This window comes from Pseudopipra pipra, chromosome 1 (assembly GCF_036250125.1).
Source record: "Pseudopipra pipra isolate bDixPip1 chromosome 1, bDixPip1.hap1, whole genome shotgun sequence".
NCBI classification, from domain to species: Eukaryota; Metazoa; Chordata; class Aves; order Passeriformes; family Pipridae; genus Pseudopipra; species Pseudopipra pipra.
Window position 1 is genome coordinate 96,518,271 of NC_087549.1, and position 15,347 is coordinate 96,533,617.

The 15,347-nt window shown below is 40.5% G+C and overlaps 2 protein-coding genes across 6 annotated transcripts; one reads left to right on the forward strand and one right to left on the reverse strand.

The window, feature by feature from the left end:
* The first annotated feature begins 282 nt into the window (after nt 1-282).
* Nucleotides 283-12,991, forward strand: HSBP1L1 (heat shock factor binding protein 1 like 1). Of its 3 annotated transcripts, none has more exons than XM_064666496.1 (4): nt 283-436; nt 616-682; nt 1,595-1,692; nt 10,219-12,991. In XM_064666496.1, exons 1-4 carry the CDS (start codon nt 386-388, stop codon nt 10,297-10,299), a joined length of 297 nt encoding a protein of 98 aa, XP_064522566.1. In that variant the 5' UTR covers nt 283-385; the 3' UTR covers nt 10,300-12,991. The 3 variants fall into 3 exon arrangements, with proteins under 3 accessions (XP_064522566.1, XP_064522571.1, XP_064522572.1); XM_064666502.1 differs by lacking the exon at nt 10,219-12,991 and adding an exon at nt 2,490-2,862 and having other exon boundaries at nt 288-436; XM_064666501.1 differs by lacking the exon at nt 10,219-12,991 and having other exon boundaries at nt 286-436; nt 1,595-2,862.
* Nucleotides 5,466-15,339, reverse strand: TXNL4A (thioredoxin like 4A). 3 transcript variants are annotated; one of them, XM_064666462.1, is made up of 4 exons: nt 15,240-15,339; nt 14,864-15,037; nt 6,720-6,823; nt 5,466-6,021 (listed from the first exon to the last, which is right to left on the reverse strand). In XM_064666462.1, exons 1-4 carry the CDS (start codon nt 15,324-15,326, stop codon nt 5,850-5,852), a joined length of 537 nt encoding a protein of 178 aa, XP_064522532.1. In that variant the 5' UTR covers nt 15,327-15,339; the 3' UTR covers nt 5,466-5,849. The 3 variants fall into 3 exon arrangements, with proteins under 3 accessions (XP_064522532.1, XP_064522552.1, XP_064522542.1); XM_064666482.1 differs by having other exon boundaries at nt 15,228-15,336; XM_064666472.1 differs by lacking the exons at nt 14,864-15,037; nt 15,240-15,339 and adding an exon at nt 13,562-13,639.
* Between the last annotated feature and the right edge of the window lie 8 nt (nt 15,340-15,347).

A 15,347-nucleotide genomic window follows, 5' to 3' on the forward strand; every position in this document is an offset into this window, starting at 1 on the left:
TTTTTACCGTATTTACTCCGTATTACAAGACTAGTTACACGGGGGAAAGGAAACAAACCTTATTAGAAAAAACAAACAAACAAACAAACAAAAAAACCACTAGACCTATGAAACCATAAGGCCTCTGCAGATTAAACCTCGGCATCCTTACTTGGTTACTGCCGTGCGGAATTCCGATCTCTTCGGCAAATACAGGAACGGTTATTTAAGGATTCCCCAGCTCTCCCCGAAGTGCCGCGGGGCTCTCCCCGCCCGCTTTATCCGTGAGGCGGCGTCGGGCGGGACCGAGCGCTCGCTGCCCGCCCCGTCCTGTCCCACCGCGCCCGGGGAGGCGGGCCGAGGGCCGAGGGTCGAGGGTCGCGGCTCGGAGCCGGGGGCGGAGGCGATGGCGGCGGAGGCCGCCGACCCGCGCAGAGCCGGAGACCTGCCGCAGCTGGTGAGCGGGGCCGGCTGTGGCTCTGGTGGGGAGCGGGGCCGAGCTGGGGCTGCCCTGGCTGGGGGTCGCGGCCTGGCCATGGGTCTGCTCGTACGGCCGGGCGGGAGGGGCGGGCAGCCGGGCGGGCCCCCCCCTTCTCCCTTCGCTGTCTTTATTTCCACACACCCACCCCCCTGCAGGCGGAAAATCTGCTGTGTCGGCTGCAGGAGAATTTTCAGGCTCTGACGGAAAAGTTAACGCTGAGAAATATCCTCTTTGGAACGCGGTGTAGTTGCACCGCCGGAAAGACTGCGGCTCCTGCGGCTGGGGTCCCGTATGGGGCGAGCTTTGCTTCTAACATCGGGATGGGCTTCTTTCCTAAACATCAAATTAACGTGTAATGATTGACGTTGCTAAACACCTATGATGTAAAAACAGCTGAATTGCCCCCCCCAAGCCCATTTATTTATCCCTTTTCTAAAGAAAGAAATCCCAAAAAAGGTTTTACTACAAGTAGCGGAGTAGTCTCTGTGCGGCAGTTGTTTCAAATAAGCATCAAATTATATGCAAAGATTCTGAAGGTACATTAAAAAAACCCACAACCATCTTCAAAAATGCAACTCAAATTAGCCATGTGGTGTTGGTTTGACAACAGCTGTTGGCCTCCTGAGTGTGGCAAGGTGAGCCCTCAAAAAGAGAAATTAAGACTTGAAGGGGCTCTGCGCTTTTTCATTTGATATACTTACAGAAACAACCTCTGTTTTCTGAAACTGCACATTTATTACATTTTTTCCTGAAACTCGGCATTTCAGGAAGCAGCTGCTTTAGTGTAAGAGAAGAATAATGTTTTAGCAGCACTCGTATTCTGATTGTGTAGGTTGACGGTATGGTATCACCTAAAATAGTTCCTCAGAAAGAAAACAATCTTTTAGACAGAAAATACTCCACTGCTGGATATACACAAAGGCTTTTGGTATTAAGAACTTGAGTGCTTGTCTGTTGCAAGAAAGTGGGATTGTCTTGTAACAATACAATCTTGAGCATTGTTCATCGGGCATTAAACGTGGATAAGTAAGATGCTGAGACATCTGAAAAAAAGGTGCTTGTTTTTCTTACAGAAAAAAAACCTGTAAAATTATAGAATTCTTATTTATAAATAAGTTATCTTTAACTTTTTACTGGAAGAAATGGGTGAGCGCATCAATGACCTTGAGAAGCGTGTTGCTGACCTGATGACAGAGGCTGGGATAGAAGAGAACACTGATGAAGACTTGAGAGTAAAGAAACTTAATTAAGTGTTTATGTATTTTATATATTTCCACTTAATTTTGAATGATGGGCAAGAATTAGCATGAAAATAACGTTTACATATTTACATATTCAAAAGTGTACTTTTTAAAAACATATTTAAAATTATCTTGGATTTCTGTTTGCAAAGAGCCAAAGAATGCTACCAGTTTTACAAAAGAAAAGCTGCATCTTGCTGCATCTCTTTCAGCTGAGTGCCATGTATGAGGGGGGTAGTGCAAACTAATCCCAAGTATGTAAATTGAAGCTGTATATTTGTAATGAAATGTATGTGGCTTAAACTGCTCCTGCCCACCATTCCTGTCCCTCAGGTATGCTAACCTAGCTGACTGAGGATTCCCACTGGTATAAATTTATGTACATGTGCTTTTAAACCTGCTTCAGCTTCCCAGCATGGCTCAGAGCACACCTCTTACATGCACTCTTAGTATTTATGAGACGGCCTTGCTTCCCTGTTCTGTGGATGCAGGTGATGTTGTCTTCCTGTTGTTGCACACTTTCCTGATTCAAATTGAGACACATCAATTATTCTTGTGATTGAGACTGCTTACCCAGTGAAAGACAGAAACGTCTGTAAATATTCTGAAGTAATTTCGGCCTCTATTCATTGTGATGCCTTTTTTGTGATAAGCTATGAAATAATTTTCAGAAACACAGAAAGACAATCTACAAAGTTGTATTTAACTGTACAGAGATCTCCATATTTTCATGCTGAATCACATTCATGAATAATTAAATAACCTACTTACTCACTGTTTCTTTGCAGCATTGAAAGGAGGATGTGTTCAAGAAACACAAAGGCAGAACAGCACTGAATTGACTCCAGGAGTTTACAATCAGTGTCACATTGACAAAAAATGTAAAGAGAAAACAAACATGTTTGCATCATGTCATGACAGAATCTCATTTTTTTTTTTTTTAACTATTGCCCCAGAAAAATAAGTAGAATGATGGGTTTACTTATCTAAATGTGGCACTGTATTTCCTGGAGCTGAAAAAGAACTTAGTTTCAGAGAAGGCAAACCCACTATTTTGGATAAAGAACTAAATCCTATATAGTGAACTTATCCAATCACAAATTTTTGTAATCTATGAAAATGTATTTCATTTATTTTAATAATATTAAAATAATAAGTTTTCTTTGTTGCCTTTTTACCTGTAATGTTCCAGAATAACAAGATCCTTCTAGGATAAAAATTTTTATTTGCATGTGCCATCTTCTTGCTTCTTTAAATGTTTTACATCACAAAATGCACCTTATTTGATGTTACTACAAAGGTGCCTCAGAGGTCAAATGAATATAAACCATTCTGCACTAAAAGAAATGGCAGTATTTGCACAGAGTAGAGATGCTCAGTTGTTACTCTTTTCACAAGCCCACCCAAAGCCACACACCAATGCAGATAACATCACCCAGGTATGCAGATTGTGCCAATTTCAGTGCTTTAATGTCAGCTGTTTTAATGAAAGAGTTCATTTTATAAACTTTGAGGTAATGAGGAATTCTAGTTGTCAGATAATTCCTGAACACAACGTGGTAGAGTCAGAGAAAACAGGACATCTGCATTAATGCCAATGCCAAAACATTGGCACTCTGCAGGAAAGATTTAGCTTGAAAGGCAGTGGGAACCTTTCACCATAAATGCAGAAACTGAAGTATTGCCAGGTGAATATCTAATGAGGAATAAATGCATCTATTAGAGTCTTCATTAATATCAAGAAATCATTCCAATCAATGCTTTAGTCAGTGTAGACTTGCAAGTATTGTCACACTGGGGCTGATGTGCTGGAGGACAGGCTGGAGAAATAAGCCATCAGGAACCTCATGAAGTTCAAAGGCATGTGCTAAGCTGGGCTCTGGGACACAGCAGTTGTGAGGGGCTGGCTGGCACACTGCTTTGCAGGAAAGGAGTGGGGTCTAGGGGTGACTGTGAGTCAGCAGGGTGCCCTGGCAGCAAAGGCTGCAGCCACTTGCTGGTCAGCATTGGCATAAGATGAACCAGCAGGTCCTTCCCCTCATTCAGTTGCCATGAGACCACACCTAGAGCATTGTCTCAGTTTGGGGGCTCACCAGGTCAAGATATCTATTGTGAGGGAGTTACAAAAGAAAGCCACCAAGATATGGTGGAGTACAAAGCATACAAGGGTTTGAGAGAATTCTGGAATTCTGTTAGTTCAGCCTTTTGAAAAAACTACAGTTTCCTGCTGCCAACAACTACCCCCTAATAAAGCATGGGGAAAACTTAGAGGACTCTTTGAGGTGTTTTACACCAGAGAGTAATTTGAGACAAGCTGAAACACAGAAAATTCCAGCTAGATACAAGGAACGTTTTTCTACTAGGAAGGTGCACTGGCAGCAGAATAGGCCTTCCGGAAAGGCTGAGGAATCTCCATCCTTAAAAGATCACAGAATCATCACGGTTGGAAGAGACCTTCAAGACCATCTAGTTCAAACAAAATACTTAACACTGGACACAGTCCTGGGCAACCTAAGCAAGTGGGACCTACTATGACTCAAGTTTGGTGGTCCCTGCCAACATAAATGATTGCAGAATTACCACTGTTGTATTGGGTCTAGCTGAGATAAGAGTTCATTTCCCCATAGCAGCCCTCACAGTGCTGTGTTTTGCAATGGTAGCCAGAAAGGTGTTGGTAACACACCAGTGGGTGTTACAGGGTCATCCATTATTTTACAAATATTGCCTTCCAGAGCAACCCCTCCGCATGCTGAAGCCCTGCTTCCCAGAAAGTGGCTGAATACTTGCTAATGGGAAGTAGAGAATACATTTTTTTTTCCCTCTTGGCTCGTGTGCACACAAACTTTCGCCTTTGCTTTACTAAACTGCCTTATCTCAACTTACGAGTTATTTTCCATCTTGTTTTTTCTCCCCGGTCCAGCTGAGAAGGGGAGCGATAGAGTGGCTCAGTGGGCACCTGGCATCCAGCCAAGGGCAGCCCACCACAACTGTAAACCACATTAACTCCAGCAGGAATTGTGTTTTACTTCTGTGACTCATTCTAAATCCTCTAAAATACGCTTGATGGTAAAAAAGCATATTCTGCTTTGTCTTGTGACAAACTGGACCAAAAAGTACAGGTATCTCATTTCTGCGTAGGCTGGTTTGTTTTTTAATTAATCCTGTAAATATGCATGTATCATGTTAAAAAACAAACTCCCACAGAACGCCAACTCCAGAAGTTGGCAGAAATGCAAATAGAAATTTCAAGAGTCATGCCACAGTGGAATCCAGTCCAAGTCTCCCGAGTATATATGCATTTTAGTATACCATTAGACAAACTGGAGATCAAGTGACAGAATCAAGTGACATGGCTCGTGGTTTCTTCAGCTGGTGGCTGTGCAGCCAGCTCCAGAACAGCAATTATGCTTTGGCTCTGTAGAATCTACTGAGTACTTGAAACTGCCTCCTGTGTGCACAACCACCATGTAAAAGGAGTCTGTCACCACAAGTCAATTAAGCTGATGGGGAGAGGGTTGTGTGCAAAGTCATGGAAGATGTTTTCTCTGAGTTTTGTCAAATATTAATTATCTGATCTTTGCTAAATATTAATCAACGCACCTTAGAGTTTTATTCCCATTTTTAGTGGAAACATAAGGCTAATATTCTACACAAGTAAATCCTGAGAAAAGTGATAAGCCTTCATCTTCCAACATAATGGATTTGCATCCAATTACATCTGTGCTCATTCACAAATTTAATTAGCTGAAAAAAATTAAAGTGAATATGTGGAACTCTCACTTTATTCTTTTAAAAAGAATATAGTTTTCCCAGATATTTTTGTAACAAAAGCAGACAAAAACAGTCAAAATGTTTTTCTCCAAACAGGCTTTCTGTGTACAAAAATACATAATACCAAAAGGACAACAAAGAGTAAAGTCTTTAGAAATAAAACCCCAAAATTCAGCTACAATAATACTGCAGTCAAGACAGTCACAGGCTTTGAGTCTTCTACTTTTCAAACAGATTTTAAACCTTTTAAATAATTAAAATTATGCTCAAAGTTCAAGGATTTGTAGGTTGGTTTTTTTTAATATACATATATGTACACACGCAACAATAAATTCAAGTGGATGTAGAGTTGAGGGAAAAGGCAGCCCAAAGAAACGTCAGTATCTGTATTTAGTGGAATAATCTTTTGGCGATACCACCAAACCTCGACCTTTGCGGGCTCCTCTATAAACAGTTTCTATAATGTCAATCATCTCTTGCTTATCTTCCATTGCCCAGTTGATCTTGTTGTTATTACCTGTACCTAAATCAATCATGATGTGTTTGTTCCTTTAAAGAGAAAGAAAAAAACCTCAAAGTTAATATGGCATTATATTTCAGAAATAAACTTTATATGCCTCTAAAATGCTTTGTAGGATTCAAAAGAACCCTTTATAACATAAACAGGCTTTCAAAATAAGGATCCAAGAGAGAATATCCACTCCTGTCAGTCAAGCTCACATTTTACTGCCAATTTCTAAAGCAACAATAAGGATGGCAATCATGCCGGCAAAAATGGCTACTCAGTGCAATTATCCTTCAGCATATTCCTCATTGTTTGTATATTTCTTTCCCATACTGTCTATCTCCAGAGAGACTTCTACGCTTGTCAGTAGGACAGTTTATCTCATCACCCTGGATGCCTTAGCTCGAAAAAACCTTCATACTTTGGATTTATCTTTAAAGCAAATTTGACAAGCTTGACTGCCATACTACTACACCATTCTGTACGTGTTCTGAGATTTAAAACTAAAAACAATGGATAATAAAACCAGCTTTCACTAATCACTTATCACTAATTTGTACTCTTATCAACCACTGTTACTAGGCTAATTGAAAACCAAGCCGTTTTCCTATTTAATCAGTTGACTCTTTTGTAAAGCAATGAAAATATAAGCATCAGTATGCTAATATACATTTAGAAATTATTTACTGAGATACTGTATTTGACAAACAAAAATGAGTTACATTCTAGAACCATCATGTACCTGAAGAAAAACATGACAGTACAGGGATCGTACAACTCGTACATCTTGTTGAAGTCTGGTACTTCAGTGATATCCACAAGATAAATAACAGCAAAGTTTTTAACCTAAACAGAAGAAAAAGGAAATACAAAAGCAATATATATTACCAAACCTTTCATTATTGGTAGTACCGATTTAAACACATAAGCTTTCGTTATTGTAACGTTAATTTTCTAAATTATTAAGTCATAAAATGACAATAAACAGCCTTGCTTTTATTTTTAACCACTACAACCAATTAACATGGGAAATATTTTTAAATATAGACAAGATGCTCATTTCACATCCAGTATCAAGTGGAAAGATACTATGCTAAATCAACATCCAGAGAAACAAATGCCCTTTATACAGAGCTGAGACCTCACAGTGACATGCACAGCTGTAAACACATAGAATAACTGCTTTGTGCAAGCCGACACATTTTGCCTCTGTCATCAGCTGCTTATAGACTTCAGAAAATTAATGATGTACAAAGCCCTAGTGCCTGCCTCCAAGCATTTTTCTCCCTCTATAACATCAAGACTCGTTAAATATAACAAAACTCATTAAATTAAAATAAAACTGATAATTTAATAAAAAACCTGGTAGCTTTTTTTGAGAGTTGCAAAGCTAAAACAGGAGCTTAAAAGTGTAATTGCTAATGAAAAAAAGACCTTGATGAGAAGCTATTCTCTGGGCAATTCTGGCAAAACCAGCTTTCATTTTGCAGATTACTCAGTTAAATGCACAAGAATCCCTCCCCTTTAATGCCATAGTTAATGCCTTCATTCCTGCAAGAAAACCACATCACATTTTTGTTTCCTAGGTGTAGCATATTTAACCTTAAGTGGAATTAGGGGAAGTTTTGGTTTCTAAGCTTAGCTCATATATGTACAGCAGAAATTAATACACTCATACGCATTAAGTTATAAGTCAGCAGTCACCTAAATTACACAAACCTTTAACTGAAAGGTATATTATCAAATCTCGTGCATTATACCCTGACTGCACAAGTGTGCCTCCCCATCCTTAATTACATGCTAACACAATTTTGGTCCTTCCCATTTGACTACACAGAATTACCAAACTGGGGTTAAACACACATGGTCTAAGATCTATGGCAAACTTGCTGTTTGTGACAGTTCATTTTCCTATCAAAAGTCTGGAAATGCAGTGATGAGTACAATATCTGCTTGATATAACAGTGTTTTAGTTCACAAAACAGGATTAGATTGTATAAGAAAAATATGATACATTGTGTACCCTGTACTTAGACATCTTAGCAGGCACTTTACCTGAGGAAGTATGGGGATGTTTGTTTGCAAAAAAACACAGAAGCACATAGTAAATAAATTTTTATGGACTTCCGCTTCAAGACGGTTTCAAAAGTATAAACAATAATCACACTTCAAAGATGTAAGTAAGTATTGCCAGCAAAGAAAGTAAAATCTCTCCTGAAGTGAAACAGCATTTAAACAGTTTTTACTGTGCTTTTATGGAGCCAGTTGTAGTCCTAGGTTCAGTCAGTAGTCTAATGAAAACATCCATTTAAGCCACATTCTAAATCTAAGGCAAGAGGTAAAGCCTTATAAACTCAAATTAGTCATAACATCAAACCTTCTGAAGGGATCCTTCAAGCCTGTTTCAATTTTATATTAAAGGCTTCTAAGAAGCTTAATGGGATGTTCAGAGAAGTGACTGAAGTTACTCCCTGGTTCGCCTTAGCAGGCAAAAGGCAGTTGTGGGGTTTTTGGTACTTTTTTTAAAAAATAAAACACCTGAAGAGCTGTTTTCATTTTATCCTATCATTTCTTCTTCCACACTTCTGGATTTTTAGCATCAGCAGCACATCTTTGCCACAGGGGAAATTTCTACAACATATTCAGCAATTTTGACAAAGCAAACAATCTTTGAAAAATTATTTAATTTGGCGATTCAAAAATATTTTTTAGGTAAATCCAGCATTAACAAAACATTCTTAAGACCTGTTTTGTTCACTGAAAGATTAGTCCAAGGAGATTTACATGTTGCACCAGACTACCACTACAAAAGCACTGTTAAACCAAAATTTTACTTCAAACAACTGTGTACGCCAGATAGTACAGCAACAAAGAACCTTTAAAGTTAGTTTTATATTATACACATTTAATTTAGTTGAGCTGTTGGAGAACCAGAAATGCTTGTCTATAGCAGTGAACATCATCAGCCTAAGATTTCGTAAGAGAAACAGACTATCCAAGTCTTAAACAAGTTATTATATAAATCTTACTGAAAAGGCCTGGATCACTCAAATCACCTTTGCACAGGCTATGTCCAAGTTATCACCATAATCCAAATATCCAAGACATTAACTGAATCTTCCTTCTCTCCTACCTACTTTTATAGAAGTGAAACTGATGACAGTCGCCTGCTGAAAAGCTCATATGAAGTCTAAAGCAGACCTTAAAGCTGGACTCTGAACTTTAGAAGTGGCTCCATTCTTTACCACTCGCTTTCTTAATTTCAAATCTGACAAGATTACCACTCCAAAATGACTTAACTTGCAAGCCCATTGAATAAGGGCGTGTTTTGTTAAATTTGGACACTGGCTGCCAAGGTTGCTCATGACATGGGCCTTGCACTCCAGTGCATGTAGCAGCAAGAGGCTGGGATTCAGGCCTAAGAAGGAAGTAGATAAAAACATGGGCAAGAGGCTAAATATGGAGAAGGTGATGCAGAAGCACTGCAGTGGCCGCATCTACCATTTGGAGGCCATGCCAGACTAGGCAAACTTGTCACCAAGAGGCATTTATTTCAACACGAGACAAGCCCTGCAGAATTACTCAAATGTCTCTCTCTGCACACTTTTGACAAGTTTTACAGCCTGAAGCAGCGCTTACTGTCTCAGACACAATACTGGAGATAAGATAGGAGCAGTACACAGCAGCATCTGAGCTGGCTTCACACACAGCCAGCTCTAATTCACAAAGCTTTAGCTTAGGCTTCAATTTAAGCAAAAGATATTGAAGTATTTATGGATTCAGGCTGGTATGGATGCAGGAGTTGATCCATACTTGAGCTACTAAGCATGTGGAGACAAACAAGGTTAACCACTCCCTGTTGGGACTTGAATCCATTGCTCAGACAGAGTTGTCAGTTCAAAAACTACATTCCTATACAGAACATGCTTTGCTGTCCTGTCAAGGCAGTGGTTGCTAACAAGTTTTCTTTCTGACTTATGTTGTGACTGAGGATATGGTATGGAGACCTTAGAACAAGAATTAAATACAACTCTGAGCAAGCAAACCACAATAAATAAAAGCAGTTGCAGTTGTAAGAATGAAGACTACACTGAGGTTGTTAATGTAAACCAAAATTTTACTGTACAGACAATAGGCAAAAAACCTTGTGGTATTTTAGAAGTTGAATATGTAATAACACAATTTTATTCTGAAAGTACTTAACCTCATAACATACACTAAATATAGTAAATTTTTTACAGTTAAGTCTGCTACATTCTGAAACAAACAAAACCAGAACTCTAGTGAGAGACCTCCTTTTGTACACCATCACCACCACCTGAAGATAAAAGCATTTTCAGCAGTAAAAAAGAGACAGGTACTAACTATGTCTGACACTCTGACCTCCTTTATCTGTTTTTCAATTCAAAACTCTTTGTCTTTCCAGGCCATTGTAGCTGCTGTTCATGGGGACAGGATAGAGTAGGAAATTAAGTCAGAGTGGGAAACTAAGTCAAAGAGCAATACAGATTCAAAATTTTATTACTTCCTTTCAAGAGTTGGGGTTCAATTTTGCTGGTTGGGGTTTTTTTCCTCCCTAGTTACAGTAGCTTCATAGATCAGTCTACATTACTCATCGTCATGGCTAGGCTTCGCGAATAAAGATTTAAGAAGGACTCTACCCACGCTTGCTGCAAATGCGCTGGTGGCTAAAAAGGCCAATGCGAGATAGACAAGTCCAGTTGCAAAAGGCACAGCAAAAAGCCTCCTTAGGTGGTATCGGCAAGACGCGGTTCTTTCTGCGTTGTCTTTTCTCCTTGAGAGTGATCCTGCGTGTGTTCTCAAAAGAAGCAGCAGCGTTACATATAATGTCTCCATGTCTCCCAATTTGAGGCCAGAGTAGACCAGTTATGGTGATCAATATGGCCAAGGTTGAGATGTTGTTTCAGGGAGTCCTTGTATCTTCTCTTTGGGGCTCCTCTCTTGCGGCAGCCAGTGGCAAGTTCACCATAGAGCAAGATCTTAGGGAGGCAGTGGTCCTTCATCCTGGAGACATGTCCTGCCCATCGCAGCTGTGTTCTCAGCAACATGGCCTCAATACTCATAACCACTGCCTGTTCAAGAACAGATGCGTTAGTCACATAATCTGACCAGTGGATGTTTAGGATTGTACGGAGGCAGCGTTGATGGAAGCGTTCTAGGAGACATGGGTGGTGGCAGTAAATGACCCATGATTCAGACTCATATAAAAGAGTAGACAGCACTATGGCTCTATAAACGCTAATCTTTGTACTTTTCTTCAGGTGTTTATTACACCAAAGTCTTTTATGGAGTTTACTGAAAGCTCTATAAGCCTTTGCTAACCTGTTGTCTATCTCTTTGTCAATCTTACCATCCGAGGAGATGATGCTTCCCAGATAATTAAACTGCTGGACTGACTTGAGCTCTGATCTGCCAATGATGATATGGGGATGATGGAAAACTTCCTGAGGTGCAGGTTGGGAGAAAACTTCTGGCTTCTTCAAGCTGACTTGCAGTCCAAAAAGCTCAGCAGCGTCTGCAAAGCAGGGTGTTAAACACTGCAGAGCTGCTTCTGTGTGGGCGACGAGGGCGGCATCATCAGCAAAAAGCAGCTCCCGGACAAGATGGTTTAAAGTTTTCAGTCGCCTTAGGTTGAATGGGCTTCCATCAGTACAATATTGAATGTAGATAACGTTTTCTTCATCAAGGTCCGCCATGGCCCTTTGGAGCATCATACTGAAGAAGATTGTGAATAGGGTTGATGCAAGAACGCAACGTTGTTTCACACCATTGGTTATTAGAAAGGGCTCAGAAAGTGCATCGCCATATCTGACTTGGCCGCGCTGATCCTCATGAAGCACAGTGATCATTTTGAGGAACTTGGGGACATTACTCAACACACATATAAAAAACCCAAAAGTACATTATTGCCTAGCCACAGTTACAGGCTATTTTAATACTTCACAGAACTGTATCTGCTTGGGGACTACTATTAAATATTTAAACTGAATGGCTCAAGACTATACAGCAGAGGAATCTATAGCACCTTTAACATCAGGTACAGATTCTGTATCCTATCTTGTTGAAGACCACACACTTTGCTGGTATACAGGAAACACTGATGTAGGAAAAATCATATGCCAGTATTATTTGTCCTCTGAAGTTCTCCCTCCTGACTTTCTTCAATAATTATATCATTCTAAAAAAAAATTTATGCATTCCTACAAGATGAGACTGACATGGAAATGATTAATGACTGGGATGAACGGCAAAAATCATGAAGTTTTCTGAAATTTCTGTCAGAGGTAAGTAATACTCTTCTTTTTTTTTTTTTTTGGTTAAGATTTAAGCTGCCCTTGCGAAGCAAACCTTACATCCCAAACTGCATGCAGCAAATATCTCAGAAAAACTGAAACAAGATTCCATCTTTTCATTTTCCTAACCAGTTTCCAGACAATGTTTTTTTCTGTTTACATATTTTATGGACAAGGAACTTACAGGAAAAAAATACAGGAACTGAGACTAGCTTTTGCAACATACCATTCAAGTTGAAGGCAACTAGCAGACTAGCATTACTGAACTCAACAGAGTAAGTACAAACTTAAAAGTCTGTATTGAATCTTTTTTTCTTGCTAATTATGCTGTAAGTTTAGGTGATAAATTGCTACGGGAAAAGAGAAAGACATTATACCGCCAAGAGCAACACTTACAGCTAATAATTTTGAAAACTACAGACATCAGTAAATGGATTAGCCTTGCTCAACTTTAATTACAAAATCACCAGTAACTACAATACCAATACGCTTTTTTTATAGCTCCCTCTTTCCCTGCCCCACTTTGTTTTCCTCTCTCACTTTCCATGTAACCTTAGCAGAAATGCAGAGGCACAGTTAATGTCTGAGGAGAAGCCACAGCTTCTCACACTTCTGATTATGGTTAAATAAATGCTCAATATTTGAACAATCCTCCCTAAACCCACACTGACCCAATAAAACAGTTATCTGATTTACAGTATTCAGTCATAGATAAATCAGGGTTTATCACTTAAACAAGGGGTATTAATTTAGCAAACAAAGCCCTGTATTTCAGGGGATGGGTTTTTATAATTGTGAGTTTCCTTTAAAGAAAAAAAAAGTATATTTTGAAAAAAGGTGTTCAAGAGGAAACTTGTGAAACTCAATTCATACATGTTTGGTTGAAACCCTGACAAGGCAAAAAATCTAACATCTTACAATTACTGTTTGTTTTGACATTCAGTGAAACCTTGCTTCTTTTTCATGTAACACTGGGGGGAAAACAGTCAACGGCAAGTGGAGTACGTTTCAGTGAATATAATTTACTTTGTATTTTCATACAGCATTCTAGTTTCCTCCTCCCCAAAAGGATTCCCGTTTTCCTATCATAAAGTACAGATAAATATTACTGCTACCCAAAAATATGCTGCACTCTAAAAGAATAATGCACCATGGTAACAAATGTAAAATATGACTACATTGTCTTTGAACGTCTACTGCAATTACAGCACGTTAACATTCTGAATTATTCTCCAGTATAAACACCTGTACAATTGGAACTTTTACTCACTCTTTAAAACAGCAGAGATCCAAACATGGCTTGTAAGCAAGAGGATGAGGAAGGATCTCCCCCTTTAATTTGCCATTTCTGCAGAGGGAGATTTTTAAATAAGAAGTTACATTGTTCTTTCTTCCCCCAGTCACCCCTAACTGCCAGCATGTCTGCCAAATTGCCAAGCATCCTGCCACAAGTCCATACTAACAGTATCTGAGCATAAAACACTCCCACCACACTGAACACAAAACAACTAAACCAAAACATGTCACAACTCCTTAGTGTATTCTATTATGTCTTAACACATGGCTGGAAGTATAGATCTTTCATTGTGGGGATTTTCAAGACACAAGCTAATTTATTTAAAAATAACATCAGAAGACTGGAGTACACCACAAAAAGAATACCATATCAAGCTATGCAGTATGCCTAGAATTTTATATGAAGGCAGCAAAGTTGTGGATGCCCCATGCCAAGAGGTGTTCAAGGCCAGGTTGGATGGAGGCCTGAGCAACCTGGTCTAGTGGAAGGTGTCCCTGCCCAGGGCAGAGAGGTTGGAACAAGATCTTTAAGGTCCCTTCCAACCCAAACCATTCCATGATTTCTATGATAGCTGACATCTTTTCCTACCCAAGTTACCATTTATGGCTCAGATTTTTTTGCTCCTTTTTTTCATGTGGTTCAGTTATAGAGTTATCAATTTTCTACATCTATCGCTATGCAAAACCTTTAGCAAATATATGAAAAGGTAACTTCAGTTTCCATCTGAAAACAGCTTTAGAGTTTGGCTCCTAAAATTTAATTCACTTCATGCAACTCAAGAGGAATGCTGTCTCCACAAATATCACTGACAGATTAATCAGAATAATAACACTGACAAATTAATCAACACTATCCTGTACAGTTTAGCACCTCACCATTTTTAAGAGCCAAAATGAAAGTAACTTTCCAAGTTATTCAAATGGAAACCTGAAGCTGCTATGTATTTTCATTGCAAGTGAGAGCGCTGTCTTACCTAGAGCCACAGCCCTACCATCGAGTACCTGTTCTTGCTTGAATGCTGTTGTTCATTCAATGATGGGTTATTAAAAGGCAGCGATCTTGATTTCAGAAATCTCGTCACCCCATTAAATATTGCAAACATCAGGTCAGTCAGTGACTCTAGGAGACACTCACGAAAGCAAAACAAACAGCTTTCCCACTGCCTCCTAAAGCCGGAATACCTTTCCAGAACCCGAGTTATATACAATCTGCCCCGGGCTTCGAGCAAGCCACGGGGAACACTGAACGCAGAAGGCGCAGAAAGCTCCAGTTTACCTTCTCGGCGATGCTGTACAGGACCTCGTCCATCTTCATGCACGTCGGGTCCCAGTCGTGCCCGAAGCGGATGACCACGACGCGGTCCTCCTCCGACAGGATGGCCTGGTCCACCTGCCACCCGTTGTGCAAGTGCGGCAGCATGTACGACATCCTGGCGGGCGGATGGCGAGCCTGCGGGACGAGAGGAATGCCCCGGCTGCTGACAGCCCGTCCTGGTTCCCGCGGCACCCACAGCCCCCGGACCGACCACCCCCACACCCCCCATGGCGCCACCTCGCCGGGCCCCGCGGCAGCAAGGAGTCCCCCCGCCCCGCCCCATCCATCCCTCCACCCATCCCGCCGCGCCCCGGTCCCAGCGCACCCCGCGGGCAACCTTTCCTCGGAGATACGGGTGGCGGGAAGCGCCGGGACGGGTCGGGACGGGAAGCGGAAATAAGGGATGGGCACGGCGCAGGCACATACGCGCTTCCGCCCCGCCGGA

Bases quoted from the DNA above. Each gene is read 5' to 3' on its own strand.
- HSBP1L1 (XM_064666496.1), top strand. From the start codon at position 386: ATGGCGGCGGAGGCCGCCGACCCGCGCAGAGCCGGAGACCTGCCGCAG. The intron at 683-1,594 runs ATATCCTCTTTG...TTAACTTTTTAC, and splicing joins GGAAAAGTTAACGCTGAGAA to TGGAAGAAATGGGTGAGCGC. The intron at 1,693-10,218 runs GTAAAGAAACTT...AATTTTTTACAG, and splicing joins ACACTGATGAAGACTTGAGA to TTAAGTCTGCTACATTCTGA.
- TXNL4A (XM_064666482.1), bottom strand. From the start codon at position 15,326: ATGTGCCTGCGCCGTGCCCATCCCTTATTTCCGCTTCCCGTCCCGACC. The intron at 15,038-15,227 runs GTGCGCTGGGAC...CTCGTCCCGCAG, and splicing joins GAGGAAAGGTTGCCCGCGGG to GCTCGCCATCCGCCCGCCAG. The intron at 6,022-6,719 runs GTACATGATGGT...TTCTCTTTAAAG, and splicing joins ACTGTCATGTTTTTCTTCAG to GAACAAACACATCATGATTG.